This window comes from Polyodon spathula, chromosome 13, assembly GCF_017654505.1.
Source record: "Polyodon spathula isolate WHYD16114869_AA chromosome 13, ASM1765450v1, whole genome shotgun sequence".
Classification (NCBI taxonomy): Eukaryota; Metazoa; Chordata; class Actinopteri; order Acipenseriformes; family Polyodontidae; genus Polyodon; species Polyodon spathula.
The window spans coordinates 37,412,458-37,435,816 of NC_054546.1; the positions used below are offsets into that span (position 1 = coordinate 37,412,458).

At 36.5% G+C, this 23,359-nt stretch overlaps 1 protein-coding gene across 3 annotated transcripts in view; it reads left to right on the plus strand.

Moving 5' to 3' along the window:
* Positions 1 to 23,359, plus strand: part of ankrd11 (ankyrin repeat domain 11) — an 82,099-nt gene that overhangs the window by 36,132 nt on the left and 22,608 nt on the right. For 2 of the 3 annotated variants that reach the window (XM_041269016.1, XM_041269017.1), the window contains exon 3: positions 22,115 to 22,259. The exons of the other annotated variant lie outside the window; for it this stretch is intronic. In XM_041269016.1, the coding sequence (XP_041124950.1) occupies positions 22,173 to 22,259 (87 nt within the window). In that variant the 5' untranslated portion in view covers positions 22,115 to 22,172. The remainder of the gene's footprint in view (positions 1 to 22,114; positions 22,260 to 23,359) is intronic. 3 annotated transcript variants of the gene reach the window in all.

Below are 23,359 nucleotides of genomic sequence, written 5' to 3' on the forward strand. Positions count from 1 at the left end.
CAATGACGGGAGCTGGAATGAAAAGCCTTTGTGTCGTTAATAACAGTCCTGGCATGCAGCCAAGGACTTGGAGTGTGGGATTAGCCTGAACAATCAGGACTGCAGGATCAAAACAAGGAGGCAGGAACGGCGAGGTCACACAGCTACCATCTGCGCTGCCGCAGTGTGGGGGAGGGGAACCAGGCTCGGGGGGATGGGCGGGCCGGCGGCAAAGGCTTTATAGGCAACAATGAAAACCAGAGGAAGCAAGCAATCAACAAGTAAGCAAGCAATAGTGCAAGCACTACTTGCAATATGTGTAGGTTGTTTCAACTGGCTAAATGCCTTGTCAGATCCTTGATTTATTTTCAAATCAGCCTAGCTGCTATGTGCATCCCCCACCCCCTTTGTGTTTTATTTTAGAATGAAATGGTGGCACAGTAAGAAGTTACAGGGCTTCCCTAATCTCCTTTTTTTTCTAAATCTTTATTATAAACCATTCCTAGAGGGAAAACAGTGCCAAAGCGATTTATACGTATTCTATGTATTATTCATACAGACAAATGGTGCTATTTGGGCCTAGATGCTCCAGATTTACAATCAGTGCACGAAGTTGTTTTAAGGGCTATGGTGTTGACAGTCTTAATTATCAAGTAGGCTATTTATATTTTATATAGTTTTATTAAAAGTGTACTGTTCCAATAGTTAGAATTATTATTGAAAAATGAAAAACTTTAAAAATGAGCGAAGTTAAATGGCCTATGTAGAAGTTATTTTACCAGGGATGGCTTAGCTGAGAAACATTATTGTTTTCTTGAAATACAGTGGTGGTGCTGGTGCAGTTATACAAACAGAAGGTGTGCTAACCCCAATTAAATGAGAAGCTGCTGTCAAATACCGCTTATGTTGTAGCAGGACATTCCTAATCAATAAATCTGCATCCTGTGTCCCCTGGGTCTTAGAGGATTTATTCTTCAATAAAATTTCAATAAAGCCGGCACTGCAAAATTCTAACTGGAACAGTAGAAAGCTCAGTAAGGCTGCTGCAGTGGTGCGTGTAGGAAGGTGGTGATGTATGTTATTGTGATGCTTTTTATTCTTAAGATCCCTTCACTGCCTCACTCCCAACCCCCCTGCTCCACTCAAAAGCTCCAGATTAGTGCAGAACAGGGGGATTTCCTTTTCATCACTGCAGAAAAATCCATGTGTCAGGAAAATCCAAACTGCTGCAGACTTTAACTAGGTTGGGGGCTTCATGTCCAGCGCATGATCGCTCAACTATAATAGTGTGAGATTGGAAATAGGATCCCACGCATTTTAGTGACTAAATGTACCAAGTACTTTTGTTTTACATTAATTTAGGAGATCTCATACATGAAGATATTTTATGGTAGAGTGCATTAATACATTGAGTGTAGCAATTCATGTACAATTTACCAGTGCTGACTTAAAGGTTCGCTTTTCCCATTTCATGAATTGTTATATGTATCATCACATCCCATGTCAAAAGGTATATTGTATCATTGTAAACAAAGATGCACAACACTAACTAGTACACAAAGTGAGTACAGCACAGCTGGACATTTTTTCCCTTCACAGAGAAAATAAGAATAAAACTCCAAAAGCTGTTTTGCAGAATGATAGACAGTTGCTTTCTTTTTTAGCTTTTATAAGCACAAGCTAGATAACGTAGACACCCCGTATGTTTCTTCTGCTTGCCTTGCTGATAAATAAATACATAAGGTCATTTTTTGTTGTATTTCCAGCACAGATAATTTAGAAATTATATCCACTCCAATGCAAAACAAAAATCACATTGTAGCTATACAGTGCAGTGTTCGAAAGTTATATTGCCCAACATGCCCAGGGCATGTACAGATTTCGATGGGGCATGTGAAAAAATTGCTTACATGCCTGACTCATCAGGCACCTACAATTTTTCAATGCCCTAAAACAAAAGCAATTGATTACTTTATTACAGATTTTAAAGTTCAATATTTGCTCCCACATAACTTTCTTTTATTTATTTATTGATTTTTTTTTTTTTTTTTTTTTTTTTTTTTTTTTTTTTTTTTTTACCTACATCACTTCCAGCTAGCAGCTGGTAGATTACAAAAACGATTAATTAAACTTAGGTTATGTAGTTGTTATCTTAGTATGTTTTTATTCTCTATTAATTAAATTATATTCATTGAAAAAGGCGAGAGAGAACCAGATTGTTATTATTTTTTATTGTTTTGGTTTAATATAGCTGACTAATGTTCCTATTGAAGTAGGCTACGATATATTTTTTTCATTAAGAAGTTGTCATTGTTCTTTGTTGAAATGAATGTTCTGCTTTCATATATTGTTGTGTACTACGCATTTAATCAAACCAAGTAGTGTAAGACGTTGCTTGTTTGACGCTTTTAAAATCAAGTAAGCTTATTTGTGATAAAAAATGACAACAGAGTTGCAGCCAGTGTCATCTTACTTAAAGGCACTCAAGCTGAAATCATAAAGTAATTTTAAAGTAGGTTTCAAACGTGGCAGCGGACTGTCTCTCTTTAGCGCACGCAAGAACTTGGAGACTTGGTACAACTGTGTTGAGATTTTAAAAAGAAAGCATTTTATGAGATTTTTAACTAGAAATACCAGGAATATGACTCTGCACGCCAAGATGCAAGCACTGGATGCTTATTTCATGAAAAAAACAAAGAGGATGCAGCAGTGGAACATTAGATGTTTGAGACTGTTGACATACAGCAGGGCATGCAGTCCAGAAGTCCTCTATAGGTGTGGAATCACCAGCAGCAGAAAAGTGTTTTTCAGTTTCACACTTGGGCGTGTGAAATTTAGAGCTAACATCCACGACCGGGCATGTTAAGATTTTGGGAATTTTCTACAGTGTACTTCCACTGTAGTAACCCCTTCCAGCTAGACACAATGTTCCTGACTGCTTGTAGATTTATGAACAGACAGTGCCTGTGACCTTTACAATAATAAAAATACTAGTACGTATTTCTTAGCAGTAGCTGGGTATTGCAAAGGGGAACGACCTCCAAATCTCATTCTCGGTGGAGATCTTTGTTTGGCAGCTTGGGTTGTGTGTGCATCTCAATCTATACTGTTCACTTTTTTATTTATTTATTTTTTTTTAACTTTATAGTTTGGCTGAGCACTATCATTCTTACTCTTGCAGCAGGTGCAAGCTTATACTTCAGTGCATTTTTTAAAGTGTAATGTATTTAAGGATGTTGCCAGCAGCTCTAATTGCCATTGCTACTCTAAAATAACTTCTTATACTCAAAACCCAGAAAACTGTTACAAATACATTATTTATTCCAGAATATTGCTGTTTAGCATTGAAAGTGCTGAGTTGCTGTTTTTTGTGTTTTGTTTTTTTTTGTTTTTTTTTTACACCTCCCATTCCTCTGCTGCTAATGTAAAATTAATCCTTATGTAAAATGTATTTGCAGATCTGTATGCCCTGGTAGGTTTCAATGGGTACAGGCATGGCTGGGCTCCATTGGTACACTTAAGAACATAAGAAAGTTTACAAACGAGAGGAGGCCATTCGGCCCATCTTGCTCGTTTGGTTGTTAGTAGCTTATTGATCCCAAAATCTCATCAAGCAGCTTCTTGAAGGATCCCAGGGTGTCAGCTTCAACAACATTACTGGGGAGTTGATTCCAGACCCTCACAATTCTCTGTGTAAACAAGTGTCTCCTATTTTCTGTTCTGAATGCCCCTTTGTCTAAACTCCATTTGTGACCCCTGGTCCTTGTTTCTTTTTTCAGGCTGAAAAAGTCCCTTGGGTCGACACTGTCAATACCTTTTAGAATTTTGAATGCTTGAATTAGGTTGCCACGTAGTCTTCTTTGTTCAAGACTGAACAGATTCAATTCTTTTAGCCTGTCTGCATATGACATGCCTTTTAAACCCGGAATAATTCTGGTCGCTCTTCTTTGCACTCTTTCTAGAGCAGCAATATCTTTTTTATAGCGAGGTGACCAGAACTGCACACAATATTCAAGATGAGGTCTTACTAGTGCATTGTACAGTTTTAACATTACTTCCCTTGATTTAAATTCAACACTTTTCACAATGTATCCGAGCATCTTGTTAGCTTTTTTTATAGCTTCCCCACATTGTCTAGATGAAGACATTTCTGAGTCAACAAAAACTCCTAGGTCTTTTTCATAGATTCCTTCTCCAATTTCAGTATCTCCCATATGATACTTATAATGTACATTTTTATTTCCTGCGTGCAGTACCTTACACTTTTCTCTATTAAATGTCATTTGCTGTGTGTCTGCTCAGTTCTGAATCTTGTCTAGATCATTTTGAATGACCTTTGCTGCTGCAACAGTGTTTGCCACTCCTCCTACTTTTGTGTCGTCTGCAAATTTAACAAGTTTGCTTACTATACCAGAATCTAAATCATTAATGTAGATTAGGAATAGCAGAGGACCTAATACTGATCCCTGTGGTACACAACTGGTTACCACACTCCATTCTGAGGTTTTTCCTCTAATCAGTACTTTCTGTTTTCTACATGTTAACCACTCCCTAATCCATGTACATGTGTTTCCTTGAATCCCAACTGCGTTCAGTTTGAGAATTAATCTTTTGTGCGGGACTTTGTCAAAAGCTTTCTGGAAATCTAAATAAACCATGTCATATGCTTTGCAATTATCCATTATCGATGTTGCATCCTCAAAAAAATCAAGCAAGTTAGTTAGACACGATCTCCCTTTCCTAAAACCATATTGACTGTCTCCCAGGACCCTGCTACCATATAGGTAATTTTCCATTTTGGATCTTATTATAGTTTCCATAAGTTTGTAATGTATTACTGTTACTGTTTACTGCTTTTACACTTAATAATGTAAAAGCAGTAAACATACATTGCTGATAGGGGAGCAGCTGTAGTGATGGCTTTTGTTTGGGTTGGGTTTGGGTGACGCAATGTGTAATATAGTATTCTGGGTGCATTACGAAGTGTACATTAGCACACTAGATCTGCTTCTGCTGCCGCTATCAATAATTTATATTCTGTCTCTGCATTGCTCCTAATCGGTTAAAAGGGTCACAGTGCTGCAAGATAACTTTTCCCACTCTTGTTCCTGCTGTTGTGTCCAGCTGTTCAATAATTTAATTCTCTCGTTCACCAGAAATAAACAAGTAGGCCTATATAAGAAATATATGTGGTTCTGCTGCCATTGCTGAAAGATTAGTGAGTCATCAGGAAAGCTCTCTCTATTCGCAAAGACCAGCATACCTGGGGAATATTTTGATGTAAGCTATACTGTGATACAAGGATAGGCACGTTTTTAATAGTACATTTTCATAGATACCAATCAGTTTATGTAAATGTTTATTTTATTTATTTAACACAATTTGTGGCCTAATCAAATACATAACTGCTAGGCTGAATTTGCTTTGGTTCATTTGGTTCATTCGGTGTATTCAGATTTCATGTCAAGCTAAAAAGAAACAAAATATCCTGAATTTAAAATAAACCAGTGGTGCTATCCAGCCTTTATTTCTCTTTTTGTTTAACTTCACTGGAGTATACTCGTATGTGTTGATTATGAAAAATATATTAGCCCGTTAAACTTGCTGTACCCCACATCCCTGTTCCCCATAGGTACAATGCTATCGAGGATTTTGTTTTGAGGGAAGTTAGAACAAATTTTTGAAGTGCACTGGGTGATTATTTTGGGCAGAGAATAAAAGGTCATATAGTAGAGTAATTGTGAAATAAAGGCTTTTAACCTGACGTTGTGTGAATATTGTTTATCATCATCTGTACTTTTTCTTATATTGTGGGTGATTTTACATAAACTTATTTCCGTAATTGTCTATAATGTGAAGCAGGACTGCCCTGTACTTTTGATGGATCAAAAACTCTCCGTACATGTTCTTTTTGTGCCTGTTAAACATGATTTTGTCATGTTCATCTTTGCAGTCCACAGATTGACTTCATCCAGGCTGTATTTTAATGATGTACATTTTTAAACTGTGATCTACATATCTTCTATTTAAAAAATAAATAAATAAATGCAAGTATGCAGTAGAGTGCAACACTGTTAGAACTTGAGAACCAGTACAATTAAAACCAGGAAATTGTGTTGGGGCACCTGTGGGTTTAATGAGCTGACCACTTAGCCCTTTTAGTTAGTTAAACATGACGTTGTTTCCATTCCTATTGTAAACATGAGAATAGAAGAAAAGTTTATTATTACTTATTTATTAGCAAGACACCCTTACCCAGGGCAACTTACAGTTATTGTATAAAAAAATATATCAAGAAATTCAGTACAATTTTAAGAGCAAGATATAGTGACTTCAGTCCTAATAAGAGCAAATACAAAACACAGTACACTTTGATATTGGGCAGTTCAAGAGCAGATAAGTGCTGATAGTTAGATATGAGTGCAAGTGAAATACAAAATACTACAGATTGTGTTAAGTGCAGGATTAAATACAATACAATAGGGAGCAGATAAGTGCAAGTTAAAGTGCTGTGTAGACCAAAAGGGGAGATTTTGAGTTTTACAGGTGTTGTCTGAAGAAGTCTTTATGTTTACTTTAAGAATGTTTCTTTGTTTTTCTGTATGTACAAAACATCTGCTCAGGAAGACTCCTTGTTTAAAAAGTAAAATAGAAGCTCAGATTTCTAAGTTTTTCCTACAAGGACTGAAACTCCCAGAAGCAACTAACCTGTGTTGCATGCGTTCCTTCAAATGGAAGTGCAGCATCGAAAACGGTACAAGAGGCATTTATTTACCAGTTTTGTTATTTACAAATGCTATGAAAAAAATGTCATTCAAAACTGGTTGCGCGTTTTAACATAATGTTTACGTCTTTCATATAGGAGAGGTCGCTCAAGTTTTTCTGTTCACGCGTTCCTGAAAAGCACATGCAGCCCCATCCATGAAATAGCAAACTATTGTTAAGACAAAGGCTAATAAGCTGCGTTTTGATAATTTTTTCGGAATGTTTAAAGTCTATATAGTATAGTAGTTAAAACAATCCATCTGTGTATTTATACATATGAACACACACAATTTTTTCTGTTATATACCAACAGTAGACCGTTAGAGATGCGATTCTAAGCACAGTTTGTTGCCTGCGTCTACGTGTGTCTTCATATTTTTTTTACATTACAATAACAGCCACAGCAGCAAGAAGATTCTTGAAAATCTATACATCTGCTCGTATGTGCTTTTTTTTTTTTTGCCCAGTTTGCCGTCTCGATAAACAAGCCCCTGATACTTCATCTCCCATTCAAAATTATAAGAATGTATTTTTCAAGTAAGTAGATGGCTGAGATGCAAAAAAAAAAGTTCTGATTGACAACTGACTTGCTACCAGTGTACAGTCTGCACTAGGTATTCATTTTTATGCTTAAAAAAATCTATAGGGGCTGCTGAGTGCACTATACGAATCCGTATCTAAAAAAATTATTTGAGATGCCAACTCTAATGGGCACAATATAATGGTGTCTTTCACAATTTGGGGAGTGTTGTGGTCATGTGACTCTTTGTTGTCCAAAATACTAATTCTGTAGAAAGCCAGATGCCCAAACGAGGATACAGTATTACTGCATGCTATTTGTTTTTGCTTATGGTGCCAGATGTTTCATATGCAGTTTGCAGTTTAAAAAGATCAGCTGGCATTGTATTTCCCCTCCCCCCAATACTAAATCAGCGATCTATTATCAAGTGGGGGGGTGATTTAAAAAATTCAAAATAGGTGTTACAGCTATAATTTAGTAATGGATATATGGTACAGCAGTCATGAAACTTGCTTGTTTTATGATTTACTCTCAATTTTGGCTAATTCAGGGTTAGGTCATGTTGACAGTAAATTGTACATTTACTCGTGCTGTAAGAAACCTTCACTAATTCAGTGTCTGGAGTATTGTACTGTACTGTGTCTTTGTAAAGTGAGCAGTAATACCAGGGACATGACCGACAGTAAGCGTGCATATTTATTTGATAAAACTTTATTGAAAAATGTCAACATTGTGTTTTTAAGGGTTCCATGGGGCACTGAGCATGCATAGCATTCATTTGTTAAAGGAAGTACATTCTTAAACAAACACTCTACGGAATGACTCAGATATTGCTGTCTTGTTTTACTGGTAGTTTTTTTGAAAGATTACTTTAGAGTTTGACCAAACCTAAGGATACGCTGAGTATTTTGCTTCTGGTGGCTGTGCAAAATTAAGTTCTTACCCAGTGTTTGTATAGAGCCTTCATTGTACGTAGGAGTGTGTGTTAAAAAGTGGAACTTGAGAGAAGCTTTTTATGTTGGGTTTAAAACGTTACAATAACCATTACTATGTAAGGATAAGACTCCCTTGACTGTTGCTTTTACATTACTATCATTCTCATGCCAAAGTTCAAGGGTTCTTATGTTGAATAAAGATGCAATGTCCCAGTTTAATGTGCAGTGTACTGAGGAGACTGTTCTCTCTCAATTAATTTTGATGCAACATAAGTTGAAAACATAAAACTGGTCTGACTAGGTCTTTGTAGGTTACAAAGCCAAAAGCCTGGGATCAAGATTAATGACTCGCTTAATAAAATTGCACGTGACTTCCCCTGATCTCAACAACAAATGGAGTTGTTTGAAACTCGGAGGGGGGAGGACAGCGGACGACAACATAATTCGCAAGTGGCTGTTAAACCTACATTTTTCCTCCATCAAATCTTCCAGCAAATCATTTTAAATGCAGAGAAGTTGTTTTTTATGTCTGTGCATATTCCCTATTTCCACTGGGGGCAGCAAGGTGGTTTCTGGGGGCTGCAGCACATTTCCTAAATTACCCTGACACCAGACACAGCAATGTTTCCCATGCTAGAGATGATATTCAGATAAATACTGCTTTTACTGTAGATCTTTGTGTTTTTATCGAATGTAACTACCTTGATGTTTGCTGTATTGTATTTTTTAAATCTTAATTTTCAATTCCCAAATGCACAGATATACAAGAAAAGTGGTTATTGTAAAGACGTTATTTCACATCCCGTGAATTTATTGGGTGGAGAGATCCTCTGTAAAATGTCCTAAGGGGCTGCAAGCCAAGAATGTTTTGGAACCCCTGCAGTTGTATAGAACAGAATGCTGTAGCCATATTTATTTCAACTTCAAGTCATGGTGGTGTTTTCTTGAGGGGTTTGGATTTTAATCAGATTTAAATTGTCTTCTCCCTACCTTTTTACAAAGTTCTTATGTACATACCAAAACTAATGTCTCAAAAAAATGTTTTTTTGTTTGTTTTTTTTTTTAATTTGGTGCTTGTAAATGCCTGGATGATTCTAATGTGGGAAAGCAAGTTCTTTCATTTTCTCCACACAAGGAGAAGCATCTGCATATGAATATCCTTTCGGAGAGCGAAGCTGGAGTCCTCATTGTCCATTTGGTCACTGGGGCCTCATGGTGTCCAAGCCATGTTATGCAGTCCCTAATCATTTGTAGAAGGCATGGGAATTGGTTTGCAAAAACAGGAATAAAAAAAAAGAGGAGCTGGGGAGGGGGGCCAGACAGCTGTCGTGGGAGTTAAGGAATGAAGTGGGTTTGAAAGAGGCATACTGCATGGCCTGGTTTTTTTAAAAGTTGTAGTTGTTGTTGTTAAGCTTTTCATTTGTGAAACTGGGTGCTGTGATGGACGGTTTTTATTTATCATATATATAACAAAAGATACAGGGGGCAATGAATTTAAGCAAGATCTGTACTGTAGGGCATTATGTAGTAAAACAAAAGTTGGTGCATAGATAGAATAGAGAATGAAAACAAAATAAAAATAAATGCAAGGAGAAAAAAAGAAAGCTTTGTATGAGAAACAGGAGTAGCTGAATACAATACAAGCCCCTTGTCCTCCGAATGACTCTGCAGTTGCTGATGCAGTGCCTTTGCAGCTCAACTGCTAAGACCAGGTGGTGGTTGTTCTTGTAAATAAGATAATATCCTTAAGCAAAAACCTGCAGCACCCAAATCCTGTAGTAAATAGTTCAGCAGTAATATATTGCAGTTGGCCAGAGCCAGTTAAATTCTGTAGATTCTAGTGCCTTCACTCCACTTTTTTCTTTTAAGTGAATTGCAGCTTGGTATAGAACATTCACTTTTGGCTCATAATTTTCTTTACAAGAATCAGACATTTGCTCTGGGTCATCAACAGGAAATTCCAGGCGGAGTTCTGCAGATTCTGGCTAGATGAGGCTGTTCGAGGGAGAGGGGACAGGGGGAATGCAGAATATACAGTAGTTTTGTATAGTATAAGATTTCCTGTACATTTTTTCCTTCATTTTATTAGAGGATGTTGCAGTACCATGGTGCCCCCCCCATGTTTTTATTTATTTATTTATTTTTACAATGATAGAAGAAAAGGTGTTTTGATAGAAAATATCGCAGTCTGTGCATATGCACAATAAAATGTGTAGTTAACTTTCATTAGTTTTTTTTATTTTTTTTTTAACTTTTAAAGTGCGTTGTGGATAATCATTCAAATAAAAATTAAGTGTAGCACATCAATTCATTTTAAAAGCATTACACTTTAATTACATGTTTTATGTACATCCTTTTCTGAATACTAAATTATAAATATGTCCCTGTATCAACTGTGACACATTCATTTTATGGCAGTAAAGCTAAGCAGTTATTTCAAATGTCAATCCACTTCAATATGTAGCCCCCCACTAAATATTATTTATTTTTATTAAAACTCCACCTGTTGGTTTAAACTTAAACAAAAGTGAAACCTGGAGATTTGACAAAGTGGACTACAAATAGTGGAATTGTACAATGCAGGCTACAGTTAAATTGTTGTGGTGAGTTGCCTTTTGATACAGGCATGTAGCTTAACAGAAGAAGGCTGCTGGCACACAGTTCTTCCTCACAAATTGTATGTGACTTGCTATAGTGCAAGTAGTTTATATTTGGAAGAAAGTTTGACTTCTTCTGTTAAGTTATGTCTTGTTGTATTCTGCTTGTCGACACACACTCTTGCATATTCTTTCACCTCAAGCAGAAACCATTTCCCATAACTTCATGACCTACTGAAGGACAGCGTTGGCTTTGTTGGGGGGTGGGGGATGTTGGGGGTGTGGGTTGGCATCTGCACAACAACTGCCTGAAATCTAATACGAGCCAAATGGTGCTTTCAGACTGCACTGAAACCTAGCTGTTAGCTTTTTGTGTTCGCTGGCGGCTGAAGCGCTGAAAGCCTCTCTGTAGAAAGGAGTGATGAAATAGTCTTTTGAAGCTTTCCTTGTTTGTTTGTTATTTGTTTTTTTGATGCAGAAAGAAAATACTGGTTCACCCACTCTTGGAAAGCAGTTCAGTAGTAGTAAAAGGGTACTTGTTATATAGACAGACTTTGGCTGAATATATAATTTAACTGTAAATTATTTGTATTTTTTTAAAATGTGTTTTCGACACATACATAAATGGACACCCAATGTCTTCTTGCTAAACTGTTGTAGTTGAGTTACTATTTTATGTTGGGGATTTAGTGAAGGGGGAAGAGTACTGAGTTACTAGCACACTTTTTAGCACAGCTAGTTTTGAGACCAAAGTTTGGCACCTTCAGTTGAAGGTAGGATTGATGGTTGTGTGGCTAGGGACAGGGGTAATTTTTATTTCTATGATAGGTGTGTTTGTGTCATTATTCTATTATTACTACTAGGCAGCATACAAAGGTGTAATCTCAGTGAGAGTTTGTTCACACTGGAGCTGTGCTGCACTGCACCTGACACAGACCATAGCCAGAACAGCAGCATCATGTTGTGCTATGGATGCTGACAGTGGCCTGAAGAGGATGTTGGCTTTATTAAATCTTGAGAGAGTGTTCAAGCTTCAGGGGCATGCAGCAGAGCTGTTTGTAAGCTGCTGACTGGGTTGTTTTTTTTTTTTTTTTTTGTAAAAAAAACCACATCACTGCTCTCAGCTATGGAGTATTGATCAGCTTATTACCGTTCTGCTACCAACAGTGTCACACATTTTCTACCATAAAGAGTGATATTCACATAATCAACATACGTTTCTGGGATCATTTCTGTACAGTTTTGTTGTGTTTTTTGGTGGGGTGCTTTATACATTTTACATTTTAAGATGATGATGCTGGAATAATTTCTCTTTGTACTGGAGAACTAGAGATGCAACAGTAAATAATTTCTGATCACAATGCTTTTATTGTACAAGTCACAATTAAACGTTCATTAATCGGTTAATCGTCCATGTGCCCTCACTTAGCTTGCGACTGTACCCAGAAACCTATTTGAGTTTGTGGTGAGAAATGGCAGAATGTAATGGAAACAACAACTTGGTTTTCATGAAGAACTTTCTCAATGCATATGATATTACTATGTATAATATACACTTACTGTATATGTTTTCTTTTTTTTTTCTTCTTGCTTTTGAATACTAGTGTTCTCATTGCGTTGGTTTATTGTTGCTTTTTACCTATCCAATATTCATTTAGGAAATTGGTAGCTGACTCTTATTCATACTAAAACCTTTCACTTTGTTAATTTTACTGTTTTAGTATGCACTTCTTGCACAAGTTTCTTACATTGGTTTTTATTAAAACAAATATGTGCTGGCAATCTGCTGTAGTGCTTTGATCACTTGCTGCAGGCTCAATATAGGCTACATGCATACATAGCCGTGCTCTTTGAAGCCACTATTCGCCCTGTTAACATGAATGATTTGAGTTATTGTTGGTCCAAATGTTGTACTGTACATAGCTTTGCTGTCTTTTTTAGCCTTGCATAATCACTTTTCTCTATACTGCCCTTCAGAAACGCACTTGAACCAGCGACTGCTATTTGTAGTACCCTCCATATTTTATGCTGACAAACTATTTGTCATAACTATTTCTATCCAAGTCAGTGGGATTGATGTGGGTTATTTTTTCTAGTAGCTTTTTATAATTTACTCAATGGCTTACTGCTGCAACATGTAATCTACTCATCACAATGGGTCGCTTTTTTATTTTGTTTTTTCTTTTTTCTATCTTTTTTTAAATTTAAACCACATACATTATTTAGGCTTGACCTGCGTTTGTACTGAACATTGCACGCTGTCTGATTGGCCAGCTTCTCATTAGTTAAAATGCCTACCATTGTTCCAATCATTTTGAAAGGCTGGGTTTCCATGAAGCCTGAGGTTAACCAGGGTAAATGCCTGGCCTTCGGTCTTGTCAGAGGACAGTAAATTTAGTAGTAGTCAATCAGGGCAAAGTTTAATTCAGAATCATTTTAATTGAGATGTGAGTTCAGAAACCATCGTTGTCTCCATACTAGTACCGAAACGAAGGGTAATGTATTCTTAAAACTTTGTATTGAGCTACAGTGCGAGCCTTCCATACGAATGTCATTTATGCTGGTTAGCTTATATCTCTCTTCAACATTGAAAAATCTTATGCACATGTTCTTGAAGGTGTTAGAATATAAATTTGTGACTATAGGCCTTGTGAGCTAATGAACCACTCATCTGTACGTTTAGCTCATTTGTTGCATGTTTTATTTGTGACCTACTTCTTCCAAAATACTGAAATGTTGTTGGCTATGGAAGCAATTGCAAACTACACTGTTTCCTAGTGCTAGGAGACGAACATGTAATTTTCATGTTTGGATATTTGTTCAAGATTTAGATATTCATTTGATAATTTTTTGGAATACTATTAAAGTTGAAATATATTCCAAAAGGCAGAAAGACCTTACTTTAACCTTGTGAATTAACTACAAAACAAAGAATGCAGTACAGTAGTTTAAGTGTGTACAATACAATAAAAAAAAAAAAAAACTATTTACACACCATTCTCTTTATAAAAAAAAAAAAAAAAAGTTAAAAGGTTGCATTACTGGAGCTGATTAACATTACAGATTAAAGGGTGCACTCGTCAAAAGTTTGAATTTCACAAATCCACTTTCAGAGCTCATGTACATCCAGAAATGCAGAACAGAAGTTTTTTCTTTCATATTTGCCATCCAGGAAGCAGAGAAACAGTGAAACATGGATTCTGTTTCATAAATCAAATTATACTTTTCCACACTTCTCTTGATAATGTGGAAATCAAATCCATCTGTAAATGGCTGTTTGACAAAATTAAGAAGTCTGGGCATTGGGCCTGTATATTTGTTTTGTAAAAAAGTTACTTGGCTACTGTAGGTTTTTGCTATAAAACAAGGTTGTGAAGGGCAGGATCCCGAAATGGAGTTTTATAAAATAAACTGTATTGGTTATCCCCAGGCTACAGTAGTACAATATTGATGCACAGAATAAGCAGAAAGAGTTGTGCTTATGATCAGAATTTACTTTCTTGCCAGCGATTTGATTTTTTGCACATATGTACAAAGCGACGACTACAGTTTAATTTCCACAGGTCATGGGCTGTGAAGATGATTTGGGCCTGTTGCCTAGATACAAGAGTACAGTAGGACAGTCTAAATTCTGCAGCACTTTACTTGCACACTAAACACTTGCTTCAGTATTAAATGTGCGTAATGTGTTGTGGGAGGTGATACAGTAGATGGGAATAGGCTGCTTAATGAGGAATGGGAGTAGCTTTTACAGTAATATGCTCTGGATTTGATGTTGAGCTGTTCCGTTCAGCTAAATGCCAGTGATACTTCAGCGTTGAGGGTGCAAGTCGATCAGTAAAGGCAAAGCTGCAGAAATTAACAACAAATATATAGAACTGCAGTAGCTTAATTTGCTCTCCTAGAACTGACCCCCTCCTAGAAATTCCTCCCAGGATGCAGGCAGCATGGTGTTCAGCTCTATGAGAGATGCTTGCTTGCGTGGGTGCTCAGTACGCTTACTGGTACACATATTCTTGTAATACAGTGCCACTGTCAAGTGCTAATCTCATAAATTTATGTACTGTTCATAAATTATATCTCAGATTGTTATGTAGTGGTCTACATTATGCAAGCTTAATCTTGTGTAGTAGGAATGCCTTTTGGGGGGAGGGGGTGGAGGTTGAAAAATGATGACTTAGTTAAGACAGGCATTTTTGTCTCAGTCATTAGTAATCAATACTGTATTAGCAGCATGTCTTTTCTGCTGGGTCTTACTGGAACGATCAATAACCCCAGTTAGGTTCTTCATTCATTGCTGTTGCAGTTACATATATTATGCATTTTTACTCTGTTAGTGGTTTATCAATCATACACATGTTGGCCTTCCTTCCCGTCAAGATTTTCTTTTTGTATGGAATTTTTGATTTTTTATTAGAATTATCTCCCTGGTTATTGTTCAGCAGGGGATTGCATAGTACGAAAGGTGTGACCTGTCTCTGTCCCAGGGCAGTCTTTACTGTACCTAGCATCTCAGTGAGCCATGCCTAGCCATGTTGATTTAGAATGTTAACATTGCTACCGATGCCCTTCCAATGGATTTTCCCATTGAAAAATATATCTAAACATTCAAACTACTTCAAACCTATGAACAGAAAAGTTGGTGTACACAGATGGAGGCTTTTAACGTTTTAGGGTAAACATGAAAAATTATTTAAACTATTAAAAAGGGCTGCACAGAAAATATTCCTGCCTTGTTTTATCTTTTGAAACCCATGTTATCTTTCAATTTGAACCAAAGGTAACTGAAAACAGCAGAATCCTTGACCCTGGAACACTTGTGCGGATCTGCTCACAAAAGGGAGGAACAATGAAAAGGGACCCCTTTTTAGATTTTAAATTTTAAATCTAGAGTTCACCTATGTGTTATACATCATTTGAAAGCTAGAAGTCTCTAGTTTATGAATTTTCGCTGTGCATGATGAACAGGTTAAGTGAAAATTGTAAAATATACAAATCCCTGGCCCTAATCCAAGGTTGTTTTGATCAGCTGACATTTTCAATGTTTATTTAACTAAATAAATTAAAAAATCAACCTGTAAAATAGTTTGTATAACATGTATCAGCTAATTGGGTACTTAAGCTTTTTCCCAAAAATATTTTCTTTACTGAAAAAAAAAATATATATAATTAACTGTAAGGCAATTACGCAACGTCCGTCACGATTTTTTTACAAAAAGTTTTATTGCAGTAAAAGTCTGGCAGATATACACTTGCATTTTTAAATGCAAAGCACATCTGTAGGCACCATAAAATTGGTACATTTAAGTTTTTCGGGTGTTATACTTTATTTTCCCGTGACGGATGTTATGTGACGGACGTTACATTGCATTACATGTGCTGCCACCTAGTGTTAAACTTTAAAAAAAAACTTTGAACAAGTCATGTGACTTAAAACCAGGAACTTGATACAGGAGCATGGTGCAAGCATGGTTTATGAAGCCAGAAATTTAATAGAGGTAAGATTAAAATTAGCTGTCAGCCTTTAATAGTGTGTTTTTTAAAAAAAAACAAAAAAACAATTGACATACATTTAAGGTTTTGGTAGATTTGAGAGACTTAATGATTTGAGATTAATATTAATAAGATAATAGTTGGTGCACCTTTGAGTATTTCTTTGTAAATGTATCATTCTGAACTATATTGAAGACTTTCAGAGAAACATTTTATCTGGGTAATACATTAAATAATACATTATTTAAAATAAAGTTCCCCACAGCAAGTATTTTTTAAATGGCTATTCTAATGGTATATATGTTAAATTGCAGAGTAAACACAATGGCAAAGTCTGAAGCAGAAAGAAAGAGATTGTCTAGGGAAAGACTGAGGGCTAATCCAGAAAAACATGCTGTTTACAAGAATACAAATAGAGAACGAAAACGATTGGAGAGAGCACAGGGAGAAAGTGCAGAGAGTAAGGCAAAGGAACTTGAACAAACCCGAATGAGAGTTAAAAAGTACAGAGAAATAAAACCGTGCCAGAGACGGTGAAAATGTGACAGAACAGGCTGGTACACCATTTCAGTCATTTGGAAAGGCTGTTAATAATGTGAAAAGATTGTTGCCAAAAAGCCCACGAAAGTGAAAAACAGTCATCAGAAAATTAGTTGAAGATGATTATCTTTCAAAGTAAGTGAAAGTTTATCATGGAAATAAATTACCAGTCATAACTATCAATGCCATGCAAAACTTTTGTTTCTGTGATGATCTTAATTTCAGTGAGACAGTCAGATGGATCAAATCAGGTTTCAGAAACGACATTTGGTCATGACAATGGGTGAAGCACATCAGCTGTTCTTAGCTGAGAATAAAGACAATTTGGACATTTAAAATAAGTGTCTCCATGTTCCAGGAAATTCGGCCTAAACGTGTGCTACCAATGTCAGCGCTCCCCCACGACTCATGTCAGTGTCATTATCATAAAAATGTAAATCTCATGTTGCAAACCATCGCCAAAAAAAGTTCCCGGATTTCCATGCAAATCCTCAGCTTTGATTGAGAACATTTTCTGTGACAGAAGTAATGAACAGTGTATGTTTAAGTGTGATGGCTGCAAGAATTTTCAGCTACTGGACAGCACATTTTCATTGAGTGTAAAGCAGAAGTAGTACAATGTCATGAATGGCAAGCAATGCAGGAAGAAACAAGTGGACTCCAGAATGTCAAAGCCTACTTCTGTCATGAGCAGGTTGCTATTTTCACAGCTGTTGCATGGATGGGTTCCGATACCACTACTCAATATGCTTTCATCAGTGATTATCTTTAACATGACAAATATGTAGTCTCAATGTTTGTTACTGCAATCATTAAAGATCTTCAGCAACGCACACCAGGGCTGACCTCAATTGATTTTTTTTCTGTGATGGCACAGCATCACAATTTAAGCAAAAATATAATTTTGCAAACATTCCATTAATCAGGGATGAATGCAGCCTTGAGCACCTGGGCTGGAACTTCTTTGCAAGCAGTCATGGAAAGGCTGCAGATGATGGGGTTGGGGGCTGTGTTAAGAACAGAGTATGGACTGCAGTGTTGGCAAAGAAAGGGATTGTGAACAGTGCCAAGACATTTGCAGAGTGTGCAAAACAAGTGACATAAAAAATAACCTTTATTTCCAAAAACAGAAATAGAGCCAACCAAACAGGCTAGATCAGGCTTGGGAAGGGGTCCTGACACTGCCTGGTACCCAAGTACTTCAATGCAGGAAAAATGCTATGTTGCCCAGATTACAGAGGCTGACGCAATGAAATCTGAGTATAAGGTCAATTTTATGCAAGGAAAGTCAAGACCTGGTAAAGCTATGATGTTTTTGTGTACAGTGACAACAGTCAGGACTTTTGTATCAGCAAAATGGACATAGTGCGTGTGCTACCAGTTCCAGAGATTGCCTGTACTGTGGTTTTATCTTTTGGGGAACCAATCCCTGAAGTGATGTAAACCCACTCTCAAGGGATATGATAAAATGCTATTCCTGAAAGAGGATGTTCAGTGTTCAAATCTATAGCCTTTTTGGATGGTTATGTTAATTTAAATTATAGTTGTTCATTTTAAAATGAGTGATGGCACATTGCATGTTCATGATGTTAAGTATTCTAATTTTAAAGTTGTTTGTGTGTTATTAATACTAAGAGGTAGTTTATAACCCCTCTCTTACTGGCCAAGTATAAATGTAAACTAAAAAAACAATTTAGTCCTTTCTTTTGGTTTGATGTAACGTTCGTCACGGTCAACTAATTATCACCAATTAAATATATATTTTTGCAAAATTTATAGTCATTTTTTTTTTTTTTTTACATTAGATAATCAGAGGTACTTAAAAAATATCAATGGTCATTATATAAGTTGCCAATTCACACAGTTATAACTGTCAATTGACTGTTTAAAAAATCTGTATGTCCGTCACAGTGCAAACAGTCAATGTCAGCCTTTAATGGCTGCATTAGGTTTACATTTTGGTGTTATCATAGCTGGAAACATGCCTCATATTCTGTACAGAAAGTTTTTAGCTAATGTTTGGAAAACTTTACGTGTAACGTCCGTCACATATGGTTTTTCCCAAAAACATCACATCTAAATGATATACAGTTCTAGGTAAAAAGTGTTGATACATAAGACTGAAGTACAGTAATATTCATTCTGACCACCTTTAAAACACTAACTTACAGTATACAGAAAGAAACTGAAATCGCTGTCTTATTATATGCTGTTCATGTAAGAAGTACCTGTCTAAATGAAGATCAAATTTATCGGCGGCTGTAGGCGTCCATCGGGAGGAATGTCACTGCTCGGAGGACGCCTCAAAGCGTACAACGTGACTCGTGTGAAGAGCGCCTCCAGTGACTTACCAGCAGTAAATAACATTTGAAAATATTAACAATGCATAGGCACAAGCCAAATAAAGCACAGTCTGTATATGTATGAGTAGGTGCTCTGCCTTACTGCATCACATTGAAGTGAGAATGTTGTAGCAGAGTGCAAAATTCGAGTTGACGACCCACTCAAGTGAGAGTAATTGGGTTCTCCCATGGAGATTCAGCAGAAAATGTTCTCTATTCTTAGTGTCCTCCTTATGTGAGGCCAAAAAGTACAACACTTTCAAAGTTTGTACAACACCAGATCCTGTGTGTGTTTGACTGTAGTTTAATCCCCATGTGCTGCCAGTTCTTTTGAGAAGGAGTTTTTTTTGTCTTGTTTTTTTAAAAAGGTGGTTAAACTGTATTTCAGTGATCTCCTTGTACCTTAATTGAATTCATATTTTCGTTGCACAAGGATTTTTTGTTTGTTTGTTTGTTTGTTTTGCTCTGGGTTTGTAGTAAATGGAAATCAGAAGACTGTTGCATTAATGTGCGTGAACTTCAGCTTGTCTTAGACTTTAGTTGAAATAAACAGTTGAATGGATTTTGAATTGGCAATATAGCTGGTCCTCTTGAGAAGCTGCTTTCCAGGAATGAAGTCCACTTGAAAAACGGCTTGTCTTATTATTGCAAATGCTTCAAAATGAGATTGCGTCATCTCAGAGCTTCTGTGTAATGTACAATTGTGTTCTACTTTTTTCAATTGGGTATTTTATGGATTAATTCGATTTCTGTATAATTTGTTCTAGTAGGAGAAGATTTTTCCATAGATTGATTCTTTTACCAACACCAGTTGTTTTTGTGTAATTAAACAAAAGTATATGATTCAATCCAGCTTTTTTTTTTTGAAACTGGTCTAATACACCATTTAGAGAAATAAAACGGATCTTGCAGGAGTAGGTCTTGCTAAATAGTAGACTTTAAAAGTGACAGCAATTACATTACTGTTTGAGGATGTTGTATTTTCTTCCTAACTGTACAGGTCCGACTTGATTTTGATGGACCTTTTAATGTAGATAATTTGCAAGTCAACATTTTACAGATAGCTTATCGTCTGCAGTTTATATGTTGTACAAATTTCTTGGGTGCATTAAAAATGCATACTTGGGATATTCATGAAAATGTAATCAAAATGCTTCCCTACAGCCTCCATTGTAATTGATTCTCCTGAAAGCTGCCTATCCCAATATAAATCAGCACACCCAAGACATGCTGCAGTGATTTAATTCATCCGCACCCTGAAGCTAGCATGCAGGTAAACAGAAAGCCCTTGGGGAAGTCATGCAGTTACCAGCCGCTTGTGCAACTCAAAAGGAACTGCAGACAGCATGAAACAATGTGGTCATTCTAAATCTACTACTTTACAATATGAAAAACAATGTGGACTCTAAATCTACTGCTCTACAGTAAGCAAAACCTCATAGAATGTGTGTGGGTGTTTCTTTACTGTAATTGGTTTAAATGGTGTAAAAGCAAGCCCACATGTGCCTAAAGTGGAGGTAAATGTGTGGTGGTAATATTTCCTATCCCTGTCATATTTAAATCTGAATATTATGTGCATGAGTGATACAGTAGTTTAGGTACTGTTTTCCCTTGGAAAGGCATGTACAGAATATGTTTGAGTAGGTTTGATCAAATATCTACTGTACTGTTTCTGTCTTGTTTTCTCTAAACAGCTTTTAAACTGTTTCCAGAATCTTTGGTAGGCTTTTTAATTGGAACATTGGGCCTGAATTTCTCAGGACATGACCCTGTTGTCACTTTGAGATTAATTGCTTAAAGCAGACTGTGCTTCAGTTTCCCCATATGCAGGGGCGAGAAGTATTACATTTCAGATATAAATAGCTGTCTTTGATTAGGAGAGCCACAGAAGCGGGGGAATGTGGAGACTGTGGTTGTGTGGCGTGCCAGTGTTTACTGGGGTATTTCAAAAGAGGCCGTCTGTAGTCTTCCACACAGAGTATGAAATGTGTTGTGGCTGAGAGAATTCAGGAACTCTCTACATATCATTTATTTATGTTCCTCTTAAGTGGCTTTCACGTGACCCTGCTTCTCTTGCTGCATGAAAGCGGAAATTAAAAAAAAAACGCAGAGGAATAAAGCATGCATGAATGCAGAGTGAGATCAACCCTGTTTCTCTGTATGCTGGACTCGCTTTAATTAAGGCCGTAAATGTTTAAATGAAAAATCCTAAAGTGCATAATATTTATTAAAAGGTTTTACCAAATATAGAACCGTGTTTTATAAGGATCTTGCACTGATTTTCAATTTTGTAGTATTTTGATGCATTGTAAACAACTGGAATGGAACGCTTTGAGTGTAACATTTGAAATAATTAGAGTAAAAAATAAATGACGATGTGTTTGACAGATAAATGCCAAAGGATGAATGTTTAAGCTATTCTTTTAAGCCTAAATTTACAGCATTACTTTTAATATAACTATATAATTGTTATTGATGAAAAATAATGCATACTTTTGCTCTCTATACTGTGGGACTTTCTGAAACATTAGAATAACTGCTTAAAAGCCTTAAACCCTAACTCTGTTCTTAGCACTGACGTGATGTTTACTAAAAACAGCAACCATTTCCTGTATAGTCCTGTTTTAAGCTTTTTTTTTTTCCCCCACTTTCTTTTACAATGCTGTCTTTATTGCTGCCTGCCTATGGGCAATGTATTGACTAGTTTTAATGCATTCCTTATACTGTTATTTGATACAGTGTTTGCTTGCTGATACTAATTTAACAATGTTATAAGAAGATCCATCACAAACAATACCAGTATTTATATTTTTGGTCGATAGTTGGGTCACAAAGTTATGTACCAGTAATCTTAGTTTTATTCATCAAATGTACATAGTATATCATGACAAAATAAAATCCTATATGACTGAAATGGAACACCGACATGTCTTCCTGTTGCAGACCGTTGATGACGATGCGATGGAAGCGTGAATGAGGTTGGCACAGCGAAGGCTGAACGATGCCCAAGGGTGGGGGTTCTAAAACACCCCAGTCGGAGGATTTCCCACCGAACACCGATATGGTGGAGAAGCAAACTGGGAAAAAGGTGAGAAAGAAGCTGCTTTGTTACACCGGCGAAGGTGGTGGTGGTGGTTGTTAGGGACGGACCAAATGGGAATTGGTGCAGGTTATAAAAAAATAAAATTGTAAAAAACTTAATCTGTAATCTGCATTTACTTATTATTATTATTTAAACTTAAGTGTTTTATAGTCTTATACATAGTGGTGACGCAAGACCTGTGTACAATATGATTAGGTGGTGGCCTGAGACTAGTGTACAATAAAGTTGATGATAAAACTGTTAACGTCAATTTTTAAAAACAAGCTCTGCCACCAGTACATGAACACTGTCGATACCAAAACAAACACAAGTGACCTGCAGATTTACGTTCTCTACAGAAGATGGGAAGAAATTTCCTCCACCACATGCCTGCAATTTTAAATTGTGTGTTTCTAATGTTGTTCACAACACTTTCACTATTAAATAAACATGGCTAGCTCTACAATTTCTTTTTTATGTCACCATGTATTATAACTAGGGCTTCTGTTCTGTGTTTATTAATTTCACTTTTTTTATATACTGTATGAAAATATTTTCAGTTACTTTTGGTTTTTTTCTGTCTCAAGTCTCGTAACTGTCATGTTACTTGCACACTTTTTCAATTGTACCTTGTTTACTTTGCTGGCTTCTACAACTAAATTCTTATGGTCACAGGCACATTCTTCTAGGGTTTTTGTGTGTTAATGCATTTTTTTTACATTTCATCACAATTTGCAATTCTGCTTTAAATTCCACAAGCGTGTGAATACTCCCTGTCAAACTGGAATAATAGGTTTAAGTCTTGCAAGCAAGAACAGCCATCTGCTTGTAATCTTGTTTTAAGTCTCGCAAACATGTTACAATCCTTCAAAAGAATTGTAGGAATTTGCTGCCACTCAATAGTTTATCTGGTTTTAACGGTCAAAACCAAAAATCTGAATCCCTAATTATAACTAATAGTATGCAAAATAATCCTATTGTTTCTTGTGACATTGATAAATCACTGAAGCTAGAACTTTTGTGTATATATCACCAAAAACCCTCGATAGAATTACAGCCTTATTATGCACAGCTGGATGGACATTATTCCTTCTGTTAGCCACCCT